The sequence below is a fragment of the Toxoplasma gondii genome, chromosome X (assembly GCF_000006565.2).
Source record: "Toxoplasma gondii ME49 chromosome X, whole genome shotgun sequence".
Taxonomy (NCBI): Eukaryota; Apicomplexa; class Conoidasida; order Eucoccidiorida; family Sarcocystidae; genus Toxoplasma; species Toxoplasma gondii.
This window is the reverse complement of record NC_031478.1, coordinates 1,725,216-1,744,229: the sequence shown is the minus strand read 5'-3', so window position 1 is coordinate 1,744,229 and position 19,014 is coordinate 1,725,216. Positions and strand designations below refer to the sequence as shown.

Sequence of the window (19,014 nt, the reverse complement as noted above, 5' to 3'; positions counted from 1 at the left end):
TGTGTTACTTCAGGAAATATGAAAAGTCCCATTACCGGAAGCAACTGCCTGTCTCCCATTTCACATACGGCCTGCACGCAGCGCAACTACAGGCCCGTCAATTCTCAACGCAGCTGCTGCCTTCCAGCGATAACACCACCTGGAACTTCACCTCTTTCAGCTCTACTGCTTCTCTAACAATGGTCATTTTTTTCCATCATGCCACTACGAGTGTGGCCTTTTTTGTGTCTTTCCTGAAGAAAGCAATCATCGGGATCTCGTAAACAGGAACTGGAAGATAGCAAAAGAGAAGAGCGAGAGATCGGCTGACCGAGGGCGGTTCCGGACGTGGTGGGCTCTTGGCTACTCATCAGGTGCGCAGGGTCTGGAAACGTCATCTCGCTGTGTCTCTCCCTGTCTGCAAAATCAGAAAAACTTTCATGTTGCATAGCACCAGTGTTTGGCTCAAAACTCCAGGTCGCACTTCTTCGCGTCGGTGTTGGCTAGTCAAGCTTTCAACAAGCCATTTTTTCTTGCCAGATGACCACACACGCTTGCGTGTCGCGAAGTGCGACTTTTGCACTGTGGCGAATGACACAGTGTGACGACAACGTCGTGGCCTCTGCTGATTTTTGTGACCAGATGTTCTCCTGGGGTGTGACTCGCCAGCATGGCTGGGACCGGTTGGGCATACTACAGAAAATGTGTGCTCTTTTTCATTCCCTGTTTCAAAGAACTGACGTGTTATTCAGCAGCGACAGAGACGCAGCCAGAATCGGCCGCGGGTCCCGTAGAAAAACCCGTCGTTTTGACCCATCGCGGAAGATGTTTGTCGGTTCAGTGATTTGTTTCGCTGTGATTATGAGTCTGTATGCTCGCGTGTCTTTCTGTGCCGAAGGATCCGACGACAGCGAAGAGGCCGACTCGTCTTCAGAGCGGGGGGCCACTGGACTAACCACACTAAGGGACCCCGAAAATCGACCACCCAGTAGACAGAAGCCACGAGGTGAAGGAGCTGGGCAGCTCAGACTCCTAGCTTTGTTGAATACGGCAGTAGCGCCAAGGGATGTCCAGAGTGTACGTGCTAAGTTAGACGAGAGTCGAAAAAAGCGTCCAAAACGTGTTTTCTTCCAGCGTCCCCCCACACGGGCCTTCGGGGACACTCCGTCCGTTCAGGTTTGGCTCGACTGGAAAAACAAAGTATTCCACCCGCGTCGCGATCACCACCCAACTTCTAGCACGAGCATCATGACGCAGCCGACATCTGGTTTTCCTCGACCTTCGGGCGTACCGGCATCTGGTCCCTCATCTACACCTGCTGCTCCGCAGACTACACTACCTGTTTCTAGTCCGCCCTCCTCGACACCCTCTGGAACCCCATTCAGACAGCGTAGCTTGTCATATCCGGGTGCCCGAGCACCGGCCAAACGACAAGAGGAACCTACATAAAGACGTCCTTCTTAGTCAACTGAGTGATGAGCTTGGTGCCACCAAACAGTCGGTAAAAGTCTTCTTTCGAAGCATCCAGAATGTACAAAATGAAGTCTGCTACCACAACCTGCTGCCGAAGGGCGCGTGCAACTACCAGGCGGGAATTACGTCCGAAGACGTCGTTAAAGCTGCACTACATTCAAAGTGGCGAACGTTCTGTCACCCGCGTCTCCAAGGGCACACGTTTGTCCGATAAACTCTCTCGGTGAATGGCAGCTGTGACGGGTCGTGCTATTACTTCCATTCAATGTTCTCGTTGTCGGCAGGCCACACTCGGAAAAATCAAAACACCTTATAGTGAACGCGAATCCCCATGAGCGTAGCAACGCCCACTGCCCGCTCAGCTAGTGCCCACCAGCGAAATGAAGCAACTGACCACGCTTCGCCAGCAACTTGCCAGATAGATAACCGTTAACACAACGCGAAAGTAGACTTTGACTCCCAGTTTTAAATTGGCGGGGCTATGTCGACACGCACAACGGAATCTAGTGCCTCCCGAACAACAAAAAAAGTAGATGTGACGTAAACCACACATTCATTCGGCTTTTTGGTCGGTACAGGCCAGCGAGAACATTACGAAGAATTTTCACTGTGAATAATCGAGCGTTTTACGGACCCTCGAACCAGAACGCTAGCTCACGTAATTGCCTTCTGTTCGCATGCGCAACTTTGCCAATCGCAGATACGGAAGCTGTATCAAAGAAACTTTAAAGCTTGTTTGCATGGGGTCCCCCACTATGCCGCTTGATCAAGCGACGTCCACCAAAAGGAAGGAATTCTGCTTTCCGCCCGTTTGGATGACCGTGTAGTCAGCGTCAACTAGGCCCATTGTCGTCACTCTGACCAATGCCCGTGGAGATTGTTCCCCAACACAACAGTGGGTTCGACTTTTCTACGCCGTGTACTGAGCTCGGTACTTCGCTTGTGGATATGACCTCGTTGCTGAGCTACATAACATTCAGTCAGTGGGGCGTGAGCAGTTCAGACACTACCATTGTCGGACCTTCATCGAACGAAGAGCACTCGTACAACGTTCGCTTTCAGCAGGGCGCGAATTCAACGTGAGAGGCGACCCTCCTTTGATTTTGCTTCCTTTACAGGAGACGCCATCAGACTTGTAGGAGTCACAGTTAATGAGGTACTGCAGAACCTCAGCGCGGTGGTGTTTGCTCTTAGCTTGACTTGAACGGACCGGGCCGGCCATCTGCCAAGTCCGAAAGGTCTTTGAGTAAACCGAGTAGTAACGGCCCCATCGCTTGCCGACCGCCATCAACTCCCTTGGCTTGTGCAGCATTGTCTAGCATTTGCTGTAGCTCGCGGGCTTGCGCCCGCTCTTCAGCGGTTGGTGGTAGCGGTCTTGGTCTTCTTGGATGCCTCTGCCTTGGTTGCCTTCCTTCTGCATCACTCCCACTCTCCGACAGTGGTGGACCTTGTGGTTCCCTCACCGAGATACTGGCTGGAAAACCGCCTTCTCCGCTGCTGACTGTACCCGTTCGCACAGGGGACGGAAGCGGTTCTGGGAAAGGACTACCAGAAGGAGCCTGAGGAGGCGGAACATGTGAAGGGCTCTGGAAAAGCCACTCGTATAGCCGAGAGGGAAGTGACCGAGGACCGCCGCCAGGTTCCTCACCGTTACCTTCAACAGCGAGGCGGCGCAGCCGAGAACCAGCCTGCATGCTCGGTTCAGCTGTGGTGTCAGCGGTCGTTCCGTGGATAGCGCAGACGGCGCAAAGGAACAGTGATGACATCAGTTGTAGGACTCTCATCGTGACAGATCGTCGTCGTTCCTTCGCTGGCGTTCAGCACCCGGTGATTTCGTAATGAACCGACCACCTCTATACAGTGTTGACCTGCGATTCACCGGAAGTCGCTGGACTAGAATCCGATTCATTCACCAGCAAAATCTCCTGATTGGCAAGCGCTAAGCACCCGCAAAATGCACCTTGAGTGGCACCACAACAAGACGCCGCCGACCTACTTCTGTCAGTTTTTTTCGGCACCATGCGCCACGACAATCTTCATTTCCACTCTCCCCCAGAACAAGGCAACAACCTGTTTCGCTACTGTGGATGCAGCCGACAGTGCTGTGGTGAAAGCGTGTTAACACCTTGAAGAATGCACAGACGTCACGCCACAAGCTTGATCTGGTCCGGTGCGCCGGAAACAGGCTCACGACTCATTTGTGTCGGACGGTCAGCGGTAAACTGTCGAATTGACAACAAAAGGCCGACGCGGATTTCCGAAAAACACAGCCTTCCACAGACAAGTGCAGGAAAGGCTAGACGCATGGAACGGACGAACGTGGGGAAGCAGAAATGAAGAATATGTGACTTCGCCTGCACAGGTAACCGGTGGGAGTCGTGTCTCTCCCTTCCCCCACAATGGTACCGCATGTGGCTGCTGGCGTCCGTCCCATCGCCTCCTTTTGCACATGAGCTAGCTAGCGCGTAAATTCATCCGGATCCAAAGATCGACACCAAATCGAGTATCGATGCGGCATCCCTAGACAACAACTCCCCATAGAATTGGTTGTTAGGCGTTTTTCCTGAGCACACACCACGAGAGCCTGACACTGGCGGCGTGGTTATGAGATGCCCTGTCGAAATTCTGTTTCTTTTTTTTGGAAACAAGTGAACTGTTCAGTGACAGCAGGCTCCGTAAGCACTCTCTGAGCAAGTTGCACGCCAAGAAACGGCGACAGCTGCCGAGTGTAGGTTTGCATCTGCGGCAAAAACTGGAGACTAAGAAATCAATCCATAGCGCCTCAGGGAGATACGTATCAGGCGATTGATAAGGCTCGGGAATTGTGCGGTGGAAGTTCAAAACATGTCGCTGGAACTGACTTCGGGAGTAAAGACGGCCGGCGGGCACAGACGGGGTATACGGTAGCGAGTCGGTTGAAACAGTTTGGAAACGTTTTTCGTTGTGTGGCAGGCCTGGAGAGAGCAAATTGGCCCCACAGCGCCGCGTTCAATGTCTGTGGCCCGTTGAAGTACCGAGGTGAACCGGCTTCTTACCCACGTTGACCCGTCCGAACGTACGGCGCGCTTTACGTCTCGTCATCGAACACTTTCCATGACGTGGCGAATGTTCGTAACGTGCACATCGAAAAAAACGGGATATGCCATGGAGCGCAAGCATTAAATACGGGCTAGAGGGACGTTTCTCACTTTTTGTGGTTCTTTGTGGCGTCCGGGCGTCCCCAGGTTGACGCTACTGCGTGCATTTTTCTGGCTTCCGCTTGTCGTCAACTGATACCCTCCATCTTTGAGTCTGAACGGCTCATGTGTGCTGAGCTGTTGTATTTCTTCGCTTTATAGACCGTCCGGTCTGAGACTTCACCTGCGTAACGGCGAAGTCGGTGACGGTGCTTGGAATTATGTCGTTTTCTGGTCGTACAGAGAACGGCAGTGGTTTTCGGAGGCAGCCTGCTGATGGCCCTACTCTCGTCAAAAATCCGTCAGGACACGAGCGTGTGTACTACAGGGAGAAACTCTTGGTGACGCCCTGTTCTCAGCCAGGAGTCCCTCTCGCACTGTACCTGTCAAGTGTTAATCGTCCTGCTCACTCCTCATCAAAGCAAGCATCCCTTCCTCCGGAGCAGAGCTGCACTCGGAGTAATTTTTGCAATTGGCCATCTGGCGACACACAAGAGAGGCAAAACAGCCCGTCTGGACTTTCCTCAGTTGAGCGAAACCCAAGTTTTGGTTCGGCCACACCTGAAGAACAGCGCTGTCGGGGGAACATGGCAAGGTCGAACAGGGAGACCGTTTGCCAACGGTGGACGACGAGATTCAAAGTGTCGGCCCCTAAGGTCTCTGAATACGGCGCATTCTCTGATAACGAACTTATTAACCTACAACTGACCCAGAGAGGTGAGCCGTTAAAACTCGCCGCGTGGTTTCCAGAAAGCATCACATTACGCCCGACGGGTTTTTGGGCGAGGTCCATAATTACGTGTGGCAGAGCGGTGATCTTAGGGGGGGCCTACCGTCTTGCTTCTGGTCGATGCTAATCTGCGGTTGCTTCAGAGATTGCCTTCCAGTCGTCGTGACATCTCTGTGCACCCACGCTCACTAGAAGGCGTCTTTCAAAGCTTAGTAGTCCAAGGATAGCTGCATTTCTTCCTCCTAACTGTAAAATATGTCCTACGTGTCTGTCAAAAGTGGAAACCCGCGTACCGGATGGCACTGAGGTCCTCTTAGTTTTGTAGGCTCTTCGTGAGGAAGCAAACGTGAAGTCTCATTCTGTTCATGCCGCGTCATTGCTTGTGTCTGCATGGAATTTTTCGTTCTTTCTAGATCCGGCAACTCTCTGGCGCACATTGCCTTCCGTCATGTGCACCATAGTGCAGTCAGCACCGTGTTCAGATATTGGAGAGAAACAATATTTCCCGGTTCCTACACTTCATCTCCAATGGCGGACACACCTCTACAGTGTACAACGATGTTCACAAACATTTAGTGTGGCTTCTTCGGAATGATGCATTTGCGTGTAGACCTGGAGGAGCTGATGGCGCTGATTCGGCGGGAGCAAGAGACGAGGTTACAACAGCGGGTGCAGCAGAATAGAAACCTTGAAGCGGTGGTGGCGGAGCAACGTCAGCAGATTCGTATACTTTCTTTGGAGTTGAAGAGGACCCAGGATGCTGTAGAAGAGAAAACGTTTCTGCTTGACACCGAAAAACGCAAAAGTGAAGCTCTTGAACGCCAGCTGAGGATGCTGAGGAAGCTTCGACAATCCGAGAAGCAAGAACAACATGCGAATCTGAAAGATTCGGAGAGCCGGCTGGAAAAAGATCTCGAGAAGTATGTGGAAGCTGCCCACATTCAGGGCTTGTCATTTTTTGACAGAACAACAGAAGATGGGACACGTGAGGCGGATCATTCTCCCGGCTCTTTCCCATCCTTTACGGAAGGTGGAAATTCTCCCACGTCCGGTGTCGCTGGTGATGAACAGATGGTTCATGTAGAGGGACCCACTGTGGTTGAGGAGGCTTGGTAAGATGACAGGTATATTGAAGAGGTACTGGTCGCGCTGTAGACCCGTGAAAACGGGGAAGGTGCTGCGGAAGAGGTTGCCGGGATTTCGGGAGTTTAGGTAGGCGCCCACTTTAAAAACAGGTTTTCGTTGCGTAAACCGTCTCGCACGCGCGACATCGGCTCACGGAGTGATCGAGGAAACTCAACTCTGGACAAAGATATGAACACCTCCCACAAAAGTTGCTCTCGCTCATACCGTTCGAGCCCGTTCCTAAAACGCCCACGGGTGAACTTAGTCTTATAGTGATGACTCGTGTGGGACTGATCACGCCGGCAGTCCCGACATACGCTAAGCCGGACACTTAATTTGGAACTATGCTACGGAAGTGCATTGTGTAGTTTCTGTAACGGCTACTATGGCGTCGCAGGACGTGTGCGTATGTTGGATTCACATGCTTGGTGATGAGCCGAAGGTGCTGTATGACACGCTGATGAGAACTTGTGTGCAAAACGCGGCCGACGAGGTTATCATCCCTTAAGGTACCCAGATGTGCCCACTTTTTGGACCGATTAAAGAGCAATTGGCCGGTGCCTTGTCATTGAGCAGGTGGCGACATGTAGGGGAACGCTTCGTACTGTTTCGTCTCATATCCGGCTCTGGAAGGGTACCCGAGTCGTTCCATGAGTGACCACTGTGCAACATCGCGACGAATGAAAATTCGGTTCTCTCAAATGTTATCCAGTTTATCGAGAAGGCGTGATACGTACCTGACGTATTATTGGCACTGTGACCGCAGTCTTGTTTAGCCAGATGGTGGGATTATCTTTTCTGAGCTGCCTGCCAACGCTCCAACAAATACAGACGCTACGTCTGGTATATTCGAAATACGGCTAGTCAGACGAAAAATGGTTACGGGTAAAGTGGTTATTTTGCAGCTCGTCAGTCCTCTTTCGCCACGCTGGTTGAAACAGGTGTTACGGTCTCAAAAAACGGTGTTCCCAACGAGTGGGGAAGTTTCAAGAGTTGGCTGTCCACTGTGCATTTCTGTCGCCTTAGTGGATTAGCTGATAGGATCGGACGCGTTAATCGTACCACGAAGTGTGAAGTCAACCGAATCCTCTTGTATGTATATGTAGAATGAAGCACGGTTTCCACCATCCCCGCGGGACTCTTAATCGCAGAAAAGCCCTTTGGGAGAGATGATGGTTCGCGTCGCTCATCGCACGTGATTCAGAGCGGCCAGCTTTCGACTACCAACGACAGTAAACCAGCAGCGAAAGACTAGCAAATTGAAATTCGTGCAAATTAAGGCGGTTGACACTGTGGATGCTGGACTGAATCTGCCGGAGGATCTGACTGTTGACTGAGTGACCTTGAGTTTGCTGTGACAGCTTGCGCTACAGCAGTTGTTGGCAAGAAGGTAAATTAATATAGCAGCTGTAATTAACCACGCTGTGATACGGAAGTACACTTAGATAGAGAGGGAGGGAAAGCAATTTGCTAGCTGCTAGAACTGCAGCGTTGTCTGATTTTGTAACCGTTGCACATCCGCTGCCGATAGTTTCTCCATCGTCCTACCCTGCTCTGAAGAAGGAAATTGACGAAAGCTGCTTCGCGTTCTCCAAACGTCGAGAGAACGCCATAGAGAGTCGGTTTTTGACCAACTGCACAGAACATACGGTGGCTTAGAGAACACACTCAGTGCCGATCACCGCACGCACACGCTTCCCAGCGCTACCATGAGTGTCCTGTAGTTATTTTGAGAGTCAGGACATCTAGAATAATGCAGGAGGTCTTGAATCAGTTGCAACTGGCAGAGCCAATGTCTTGGACCGGAATTTGATGGTTGAGTTTCTATCTTCAGGTCCTCTGCTATCCTTCTGTTGATGTACCAACGCAAGAGGTGACTTTATGCTGTTACGTGGTAGGCGTGCGGTCCGTTTCATTGGTTTTTGACTGTCAGTGCCCTTTTTTTAAGCGGGCAAAAGCGAGCACCAACACTGTATTCGTCCCAGTTTTGGCATTTGATACAGATACGAACTCGTTTCCTACGTGTTAGCTTGAGCTGGCGTGACTGGCCCAACACGCCATGAAGTCTGACAGACGGCAACCTTCTTTCCGGCAAGATTGCCTCCACGGTAAGGTCGCTTTCATCACTGGAGGTGGCTCAGGCATCTGTAGAGAAATCGCCAAACAATTCTTGCTGCATGGCGCATCTGTCGTAATCGCCTCAAGGAACAAAAAAAAACTCCAGGACGCAGCAAAGGTGAGGCCCCAACTTGTATCCCCTTTGGCGACCGTGTGATGCTGATGCAAGAGAGAATACACAAGATTGTTGCCGCACAGAACACATCTGGTTACTGGCTGTTTGCAGCCCTCCTGTAGACGATTTTGCAACGTAGACACATGCTATCAGCTGCAACACTAGCTTGAAGAAGATACATTTTGTTTTCTGCCCACATTGTGAACGTCTGCGCTTCTCCGCCTTCAGTTTGTTCTTTTTAGTGCTTGTCACGATCTGCCCTTCCCTTGAGTGTGGGACACAGCTATACACAGTTTCTACCCACCACTCCATAGCGCTCTGGCCAGATGTGCAGGAACGTGATGCTTGTATACCATGATCGCCTTCCCCTTGAGGGGGTCGTTCGTTTCTGCACAGTCCTACATGACGCCAGTGAGACGCAGGCAACAATGCACATGTAAAGCACTTTCCTTGCGGTCATGTTGCGGTGTCTTCTTCAGCTCCTTAGTTCCGAGACCGGTGGCTGCTGCTTCCCTGTAGCAATGGATGTGCGTAGCGAAAAGGAAGTAGCACAGGCAGTAGACGCTGCTATGGCAAAGTTTGGAAAAGTAGACATTCTTGTGAACGGTGCCGCAGGGAATTTTCTGTGCTCCGCTGAAAAACTGACGTACAAAGGGTTTAAGACTGTAATGGAGATCGACGCACATGGCACATTCATAGTGTCGAAAACTGTCTTCGAGAAATGCTTCAAACCTGCAATACAACGCGCCAAAACTGCTGCAGGCCGAGGATCAGAAGGAAGACTCGATAGGAGGAACAGTGGCGACGCGTCCTGCGAAAAAGTAATTCTGAACATTTCTATGACTCTCCATTATACAGCGGCGCTACTGCAGACTCACGCTGGGGCAGCCAAAGCAGCGATCGATGCCATGACTAAACACTTAGCGGTGGAATGGGGGCCGTACAACATTCGAGTGAACTGCATTGCGCCTGGGCCTGTAGAAGGCACCGTCGGCTTTAACAAGTTGAATCCGGTTCCACAGCAAGGATTCGCAGACACCAGTGGAAATGGCGCTTGCAAACCCACAGACCCGACAGAGGACTTTGACAACGACGAAGGGTTATCTTCGAGCGTGGAGCCCAAGATGCTACAGAAAGAATCTCAGGCCGACGGGCAATACAAAGACCTTAATATGCTACGACGGTTCATTCCTCTCCAGAGACTCGGTACTGCGCAGGACATGGCGTTTGCGGCCATTTTTCTCTGTCTCCCTGAAGCAAGGTAAGCGGCTGCTGCGGCATCAGGGGCAGACATCACTTTTTCCACAAAACAGAACTAGGCATACTGAGACGCATACTGTTCGCATATGTATATATATATATATATACGCTGTACATATACTGTACCTCCGTATCCATCCTTCTACGTTTATATTCATGCATTAAAGTGTAGCGTAGCCGGTCGCACCCTCCTCCCATACCGAGTTGAAGTGAGAGAGAGAGCGCCCTTGGCAGCAACATGCAGCCACCAGTCTAATGGAGAAACAGGAACATCGATGCTACTGTTTTCGGCATCAAGCAACTGGTTGTTAGTTTAGTAATGCTTACAATAATCTTGACCCCGACGTTGTAGGTGTGCGGTCAGTGCTCCCGCCAGCGTTCTGTCGTGGGTCGTGCGGAACCGGCACCGCTTTGCATGCGCGAAAGACGACAGTAGCAGATGCTGGCCCTCAATGGTTCACTGAAAAAACTTTCTGCCCGGAGTAGAATGCTACAAGACATCAGGCGACCGCATTCTGTTCCAGTCCCACGATTGTGGAGAACTGCTAGCAATTCCATGGCACCATCTGAAAGAATGTATCTTGCTTTTGTTTCGCCTTTGTTGCAGTTATATCACCGGTGCCAATTTAGTTGTAGACGGCGGTCAGTGGATGACCAGCGGTAATTTTACAGTTCTCGAACCGCACCAGAATGCGACTTGGAGGAATGCATTGTACCGGATTGAATCAAGACTCTAATACTAGCCCAGAAATGGCCAAACGGAACAAGACGACAGAGTCTATTGGGTGCTCACAACTGCGATAGAGGGTAGCTGCATCTAAGCACAGGCGAATGCCGTTAAAGTAAGGGTACGCATGGTGTCCTGTTCGGTCACGACTTGCGCTCTGGTTGAAGTCATGGCGGTTCTCTCCTAGCCTCTTGCCTCCAGTGAAAGGCGAGAACCCGAAAACCTCTGTTTTCGTACCGCCAATCTTTAAAGGGAGTCATGTTGTGATTTGCTACCGTGAGCAATTGCATTGTTGTTCATATGTCGCATCCATTGCACCTCTGCGTTCTTAAAGTGACAACCGTGAGATGCCTCCGCGTTGTTCCCTACCATTGTTGGCAAGCTTGGTTGACTCAAACTCGTGCGCAGAATCACGCTGTCACGGATATTGTCAATTGTTTTGCACCGAAACCTCTTGCCACGGTGATTTCGATGTGATGTGGTTCCGATCCGCTGAGATAAAAGACAGCTTGATATGTCCTGCCGGAGTTGCACACCATATAGACGTCGTGCGCCATGCCATGCCCTTGCCGGTAGGAGCGGAAAACAACTACACAGTGTTTCTGCCTGCTTGCGGAAGCTCCTCTAGAATAGTAATATTTTCATGAACGCAGAACAAGGTGCAGAGGTTATGTTTATGCTCTGGCAGATGCCACACTTGCCAACGGGTGTGTTCGCCTCTGGTCTCACCTCCTGCTGTCCACGAGGAATGTCTCAGCGTCGGGTAGGCGCCTGAATAAGAGACAATGACGCTAAAAGAGGCTCCACGGGACTTCTTGCTTCACACGTGTAGTGACGCTGATTTCTCCGTTTAACCACGTTTTATGAGAGCCCCGCTTCGTGACACAGCAAAACATGTGCGCGTATACGACGCAGGACGTAAATTTCTGGCACAAATTTAAGGCATGGCTGTGGCCAGAGCACGTCGATTCGTTTCTCACTTGCGTAAAACTCTGCGACCAGTAAGCATAGTGGTGTCAGCAGCTTGAACGATGAAAGTCTGCACTTGCATAAGCCTCTGGAGCAAATGTTCCGCTGGGAAAGCGGCGACCCTGCGCGGTGCACTCCTGAATGTGACAGTACAAGCTGTGAACACACGACTCCTCCACTTAAAACGGGAAAAACCAAGCGAGTACATACCGTACGAGAATTAATTGTATCCTTTATTGCATCTAGGTTGATACCCAGCAGTCTACAACCCCGTACTATTACGGTTCTCCAATTTTCAGGAGCTGACATATCTTGCACGTTCTTCTCAGGTTTGTGTCATTCCTTCCAGGCTTCCACACTGACAAAATTGAGAACAACAAGAATAGAAAGAAGCTGTCGAGTCGACTTGAGAGAGGCCATCCTGCAAGTTAGGTTACGTCATCCTCTGCCATGCACACTCGCTCCGTCATGGTGGGCTCTTGGGAAGCTAACGACCGCAAGTTAGCAGGTGCTTGCTGTAACGGGCATGCGTCCAACTGAACACCGTTGTGCCTTTGTGGCAAAAAGTATAAGGTGATTTGAATTTCGCCCATGGAGTTGCTCTTTTCACATTGCCAAAGTCTGTCCGTCCCTTTCGTCTTCCCCCAGTGTTGCCCCAAATAAGGTAGCATTTATCAACCCCGCGCACTTGAGAAGAATAGTGAATGCTATGCATGGCTAGCACTGCCACACAGCGTCCAGCCGCCGAGGTGAGTTGGAACAAATCGAAAGCTTTGGGTGGTGAGAGGGGCAGATGACCTAGTCCGGGTATTTCCCAGTGCACTCCTCGGTCAAGCCGCTGCCCATCTGGTGAGGTTTGAACTATAGTTAAGAGGACGAGCAACTGCCAGAGCACATACCTTGAGTCGTTTCTGTCTTCACTCACAGTTTCATTCTTCCCTTGCACAACGCGTTTGGGTGCCCAAATGATCGAGTACCCAGCGACGTTCAATGCGTCCTCAGACTCTGATGACTACACCACGTGCAAGGTTAGTGATAAAGATCCCATTCCGACACGTGTTTTTTGAGTATTGTATGTAAACGTCATTTCATGGCTAACAGTAACTTCACCCTTTTCCAGGTTCACGTGTCGAAGACCTTTGAAACGATCGCGAATATTTTTGCATCTATGAAAGGATTTCAGCCGAACCGGTGAAACAGGGATTCTTCCGGAGAGTTGCTCAGGTACCGCACGTTGTCTTATTCGCGCAAAAAAACTACGTAGAACCACCAACTTTGGCGAGAAACGTGCCATGCAGAGCCCCCTTAAATGCGGGTCGTCCAGAGCGGGGTCACTTGTCCGCGGTTTCCTTTATCTTTTTCTCTCTCAAGCATCAACAGACTGCTTTCAAATGCTTATTCCCCCTGATGCTCCCCCAGGAATTCGCGCAGGATTTGTCGGCTCCCCTGATCACTTCCTGTGTGAGGACTCAGCAGAGAAGTGAAGTGGCGGGCTGTTGGTTGGCTGACTTCTCTGTTGCCGAACCGGTACAATGACAAACAACACGGCGAGAAAAGTCTACTACTCAGATGCTAGTAAGGAATGACAGGCTGAAAGCAACGCGATTCTGGGTGCGCCTCGGGATGATGTCCATTTCGATAGGTCTCTAAATAATGCTGGCACCGAACTTCACATGCGTTGACGCTATCACTGGGGGTGGGCGTCGACGTGATCCCTCAAAATACGCACTCCTCAATTCTGCGAAATACAAAGGTTTCTTGCGCCTATTGGATACTGCAGCTGAGGGACAATGCAGAGCAGACATAGCGTAGGAGGAAGATATTAGGGACATTCGATTTACTTCACTCTATTGACGCTACTGCGTGTGGATAGTTCACAGTAGTTCACATTAGTTACTGATTGAACTCTTCATGCAGACGCAGTGACAATAGATTCTGAAGGCGTCTTCTCTTTAACTTTGCAGTGAGAAAGGTCCCGCAATTTCCCTGCAGGAGTTTGCCGTGTTCTTCGTTCAAATGTATTCAAGGCTTCATTTCATCATCTAAGTGTGCCTGAAGGCACTTTTTAAAAAATGCATTAAACTCCGGTTGTTTCTGGTGCTGATAAAGTACCGGGTGCTGTCGGTCTTCTTGTTGGTCAAGCTTTCTGCATCACACCTTGACGCTGGTAGAGAAATCTTGTGTTAATGTCGTTCTTTTCAGCGTCAACGCATTCTATGGGGCGCGGTTTTGCAATTTATCGTCTTCGTGTTCGAGCTGCTGCAAGTGTTGAATTTCACGATGCCGAAAGCACTGTGTGGAATTCCTTCTTCAGTGGAGACTGCCTTTCGAGTATCTCCAGGGGACATTGGAGATCTCTGCTCTGCCAATAACAGACGTGGTGGCAGCCTCGCTAACGGGGATACAGGACCGGAAAAAACTCCAGAGTCGATCCGTCTACGGCTAACTGCTCGCAGAAAGCCACGAAAGCCGACCTCTCAGAAGGGGGCACACACGCCAAACGCACCCTGGGGGACCTCTTCTAGAATGGATTGGAGCACTAAAAGGAGACACCGAAAAGATAATTATTTGCGAGCATCCATCAAAAACTGTTCGGGGAACGGGGTGCTCTCAACCGCTGACAGAGGATCCGACGATGCAAATTCACTGTTGTTCCCGCTGTCTGCGTTCCCGCCCCTTTGCTTAACTGGTGGCGCTCAGGTGAACTCTACTAGTGATTTTCATGCATACAGTGCTCTTGATACCTCGGGAACACGGGCCAACATTGACTTTCAGCAGCCATATTCTGCTTTGCCAGCGCCGTGGCTTGCACCTGATCATGGCGTTCGGAGGGCATCCCGCGAGGCACAACGTGATGGCGAGTGCATATCTTGTCAGAGTGAATGTGATGGCAGTGTCGTGCAAGAATCAATGAGTCGAAGTGATTCGGCCTTTTTTTCACCTGCCCGGACTTTCACACGGTGCACCAGCCATTATTCGTCAGCGCAGACTTCATCAGTTTCCTGCGGCCGAATACCGTGGGCTCATGCTCATGCCAAAATCTCCTCCCAGAGAATTTCTAATGACGTAGGCGAGGTGTCTGGGATAGGGAAACTGCAGCTGACAATTGTCGCAGATCGCAGGAGCGCTTTCGTCAAAACGCAAATGTGCCAGCATGTGACCACTGGCAGGTGCAGAATGGGAGAACTGTGTCGATATGCTCATTCCGAAGCAGAGCTAAGACCCGCCCCGCAGTTGGACAAGACGACGATGTGTGCGAGTGTTAAAGCAGGAAAACTTTGCCCAAGAGGTACGATTTTTGAGGCATGGAACATATTCCCTTGTCTTTTAAACGGTGGTGCAACACAGGTTCAGCCGCCTTTCCTGTACACAAGTGAAATGTCAACGCAAACAGCGGGCATTCAACAGTCGATGCTTGGGTCTTACAGGTAGAGTACGATGACCTGTTTCCGGAAAACAGGCAAACGCCAGCTTAGTTACAGGTGGGTAGCTTGGAATAGAAGCATGATGATGTTCAAACCAAGTTTCAGGACAGAGTCTCGGGCACATGGAACCCGGTTGTGGCAACAAGTTTCATGACGAGAATTCTGATGAATGAAAACATGAGTTTTCCGCCACACAGTACACGATTCAGCCGTCTGCGTAAATGATTTTATTGCCGGCACGATACATTCTATGCTTTTTGGGTGGCCCTCCTTCGGGATTTTGAACGCTCTTGTACATACCGACGACTGCGTTTTTACTCAAGTTTTGCCCCGTAGTTCGGCATTCGAGGACTGGAGTTTCTACGGACGACAGCGTCCTTCAGATGCCCTGTATTTTCCTTTTTTTGCAGGTGATGCGTGTACCTTTGCACATTCGCGGGGAGAGCTGCGACAGACGATCAACCACTACAAGACTAACATGTGCCGAAACTGGCTATCGGGACGCTGCACAAAAAGTAATACGTGTAACCATGCACACGGTGAACAGGAGCTTTCTTTCTATCGTCGTCTCGCTGCCACTACGGGCCGCCGGAACTTCACCGAAGAACAACAGTGCCCGAGGTTTGATCCAGTTGGCGCCACAGCTTGCGATAGGGTCGCCTTTACTGTAACGGATTCATTGTCTGTGGCCTCGACTTCCCCCCAGGGTGGACGGGTACTTGACTCCATTACGCAAGTAATGCCGTTATCGGTTCACCACTGCGGCCTTGGGTTCCACAACAGGCCTGGCCTTAGATTTTATTCAGGCACAAACGGACACGACCGGTTGCAGATCCAGTCGAAGGCCAAGGAGGCATCTGCATCGGATTCAGGTACTTCTTGTTCAAACTACCCTGGCAACAAGGAACCGTGTGTAACAGAATCGACACCTGGCTGTATGCCTTTTGAACACGGGCGCAGTAGCAATGGAAACGCGCTGATGCAGGCAAAAACGATCGAGCCACACAACTACACTCGCGGCCAAATGAAAACACAGTCCTTGTGGTCACCTCACGGGTGGCCACCCGTGGAGACCGCGGACATGGGCGCAGATTTCACGGATGAGTCCGGCATTGATCGGTATATCCTAGGCAGCCCAACTTTTGCAAGAACGCGAGAAGACAGTGGGCAACAACCGAAGCATCTTGGACACTTCGATGTTTTCGAAACGGGAGACCCCGCGAAACAGCTTGATCATCAACGACAGGTGGGTACTCACATTCACGACTCCGGGCGATTACTATCACGCCTTATGGGCTTGACATTTGCGGAGAGAGAACGTCATGAAGCGCAGAAAATTAGCAGTACGCTTCCTTTTCGGAGTCAAGAGGTAGATGAGACAACCGCAATGTCGCTTCGACATGGGTGCAACACTGTCGCAACAAACGGAGGTCACATTGGCTTCTTCTTTTCTGGTGCGGATGTTTTCCCTGCGTTCCCACCGGCGATGCCGACCTCTCTAGCTGGAGTAGCAGATTCATCGAGCTGCTGCAGAAGCTCCGGCACTCAGTCTTTTGGAAGCCCCTCTACTTTCAGCACAGCATCTGCCCCTCCACTGGCAGGTCCGCAACGATCTGAATCCTGGGAAATAAAACATTCGCCGTGGAAGCAGACCTGGAATCGAAATGCGGGACTCGCGAACAAGAATGCTTTCTCTCACGTGGATTGCATCGCCCAGCGGAGTCACGGCTGGAGACCGCTGCGTGGCTTTGTGATGGATAGACCAGGAAAGGACAACTGTGTACAGTGCTGGACTTCTGTGACTCTACCACAGACTGATGACCAGCTCGTTCAAGACAAGGAACCAAGATTGTCTTTCCCTGATCAGACCCTCAGTAGTCAGCGCAGAACTCAAAGTTGCTGTCATACCTTCGGTGCGCCTGTCTGGAAGAGCAACACCAAGTTTCGCAGAGATAGCCATGCCATGGAGCTCCCCGGTCCATCTCGAGCCACAGACAGAAGTGTGCGTTTTTATGCTTCGGCTTCGACAACTGCGACCGACTCTGTGAAAACTTCCGCAATCACCAGCAGCAGTGGAATTTTCGACAGACTGCAGCAGGTCAAACTGCAGAAACATGTTGAGCGACTCCGCTGGCTTCAGCAACAAAACAGACGATCAGGGGAAATCGTTTTCTGGGGGGCGGAAAACCTGTGGGGTTATTCGACTGCTGAACAAGGGGATGAAGGGCAGCTGGCTTCCTGTGGTTTCTGTCAGCCTATCGTGAATGTGGGCATGACCAGTGGCGCAGCATTGAGCAGGAGGGGAGCTTCAGGGAAGCCCCACGCAGCGGTGGGCCGTGAATTGCAGACATGGTCTACATGGTCAGGCCACCAATCAGAACGAGAACGCGGACTCAGCTCTCTCACAGAGCTGGTAGCATTCCTTCTCAAGGACGGGGTGTGCAGTTGTGGTAAAGAGACGTCTCTGAACAGCGTATCTCCTGCCGTCGGAGTTACCGAGGGAGTAGAACACTACCAGAGCAGTAGTGTGTCGGGCAATAACGGCTCAGATTGCCAAAGAGGACTGCCCGTCCACGAGTCGTATACGCAGGGGTGTGCCCTGGAATCTTCGAACCATGTCGGAGAGAGGAAAAACGGGACCAGAAGGACAAAGACAGAAGAGTGGGAGGACCCTGAGACGTTTGTTTTTGGAAACTGGCAACCAAGAAGACATCACGCCGGATCCGTGCAGAGAACTGCCGGGTGAAGAGGAGAAGCCGAATACACACGAGAAAGACAAAACATCTACGGCTGGAGATGTCGTATAGCAAAATATTTGTTTATCGGTATGCTGGCGCTCCCACGCGAGCCAAGACGCCTTGTAGTACGCGGAAAGTTGGCACGTGTTTGCGTGGTATTTATGTAGCCGACATTCAAGGGTAGCTGTTGTCCATCCGAACGCGTGGAACAGCAAACAAAGAGTGAGGTCTATCTAATCGCTGTAGTTTCGAGAACGGTTGAGCTTCAAAGACGGACAATTTGTGTCTCACATTGTGGTGGCAACGTACAGAAGGAAAATGTCGGGCCAGACAGCGATGTGCAGATGCATGCGTTACAGCGTTTACCTGTTACACACTCGGTGGTACGCTTCTTTCCGGATGACGTGAGCTTTTCTGGAAAGCAACTTTGCTCTTCCGTTGTAGCAGGTGAGGGAGTCTTGTTGTGCCAAGGAGTCTCTCCTCTTTTTCCATCGGGAAGGGGCAGGCAGGAGTTACATTGACAAGACAATGATCTCCTGTCTTAGTTTCACGGATACGGGAGAAGTCACTGTTTCTCGGTGGCGTAACGATATGAAATTTCGCTTGTTTTGTTAGTTCCCAGTAGAGTCTTGTCGTCTGGTCTGCTGGGAATGGAGGCCCTTCCCGTAACTAGCGTGGCAATTGGGTAAAGCGTCGTGTTGCCAGCGATGTGTGTGAAAATGTCGTTGTTCTGTTATAGTTTCATCTACGACTCTTAAACCAAGAAGTACAGGCGCAGGGGCAAACCAACGATGAAGCTGCTGAGTGCTCACAAATGGAGTGTTACTGGTCCTGACTTGCGGATCGTGCAGGAGAAATAATGCAGGCCTTCAAGTAATGAAAACCTCAGTGTCGATAACCAGCACCAGGTACAATGCCAGCGGAACCATCGGAATTTACCATCGTTGGCGTATATTCATCGGTATCGCGAACGCTTCTGCAGACACCCGGAACCGGAAACCGCTATGCGACAGAACTACTACGGACACACACACACACACACAGTTAACCATTATGCTCACGTTCGCCCATTGGTATATACACTTAAAGACAACATGCGGAACTTGAGCCGCCAGAGCTACGTGTCTCGGGAAGTAAATGCATGCGACGCTACTAATATGAGGAGTGTGCACGAAGCAA

General features: G+C 50.9%; 3 protein-coding genes across 3 annotated transcripts; all 3 read left to right on the top strand.

The window, feature by feature from the left end:
• Positions 1-200: 200 nt before the first annotated feature.
• On the top strand, positions 201-7,252 carry TGME49_226290 (hypothetical protein). Its single transcript, XM_002366241.2, has 2 exons — positions 201-5,345; positions 5,969-7,252. Exons 1-2 carry the CDS (start codon positions 4,850-4,852, stop codon positions 6,472-6,474), a joined length of 1,002 nt encoding a protein of 333 aa, XP_002366282.1. The 5' UTR covers positions 201-4,849; the 3' UTR covers positions 6,475-7,252.
• A 951-nt stretch (positions 7,253-8,203) lies between these two features.
• Positions 8,204-11,222, top strand: TGME49_226300 (2,4-dienoyl CoA reductase 2, peroxisomal family protein). Its single transcript, XM_002366242.2, has 3 exons — positions 8,204-8,719; positions 9,196-9,977; positions 10,584-11,222. The coding sequence occupies exons 1-3, from the start codon at positions 8,543-8,545 to the stop codon at positions 10,711-10,713; spliced, it is 1,089 nt and encodes a 362-aa protein (XP_002366283.1). The 5' UTR covers positions 8,204-8,542; the 3' UTR covers positions 10,714-11,222.
• Positions 11,223-13,802: 2,580 nt separating this feature from the next.
• Positions 13,803-18,867, top strand: TGME49_226310 (zinc finger (CCCH type) motif-containing protein). The gene is made up of 2 exons (XM_002366243.2): positions 13,803-14,961; positions 15,508-18,867. Exons 1-2 carry the CDS (start codon positions 13,953-13,955, stop codon positions 17,841-17,843), a joined length of 3,345 nt encoding a protein of 1,114 aa, XP_002366284.2. The 5' UTR covers positions 13,803-13,952; the 3' UTR covers positions 17,844-18,867.
• The last annotated feature ends 147 nt before the right edge of the window (positions 18,868-19,014 follow it).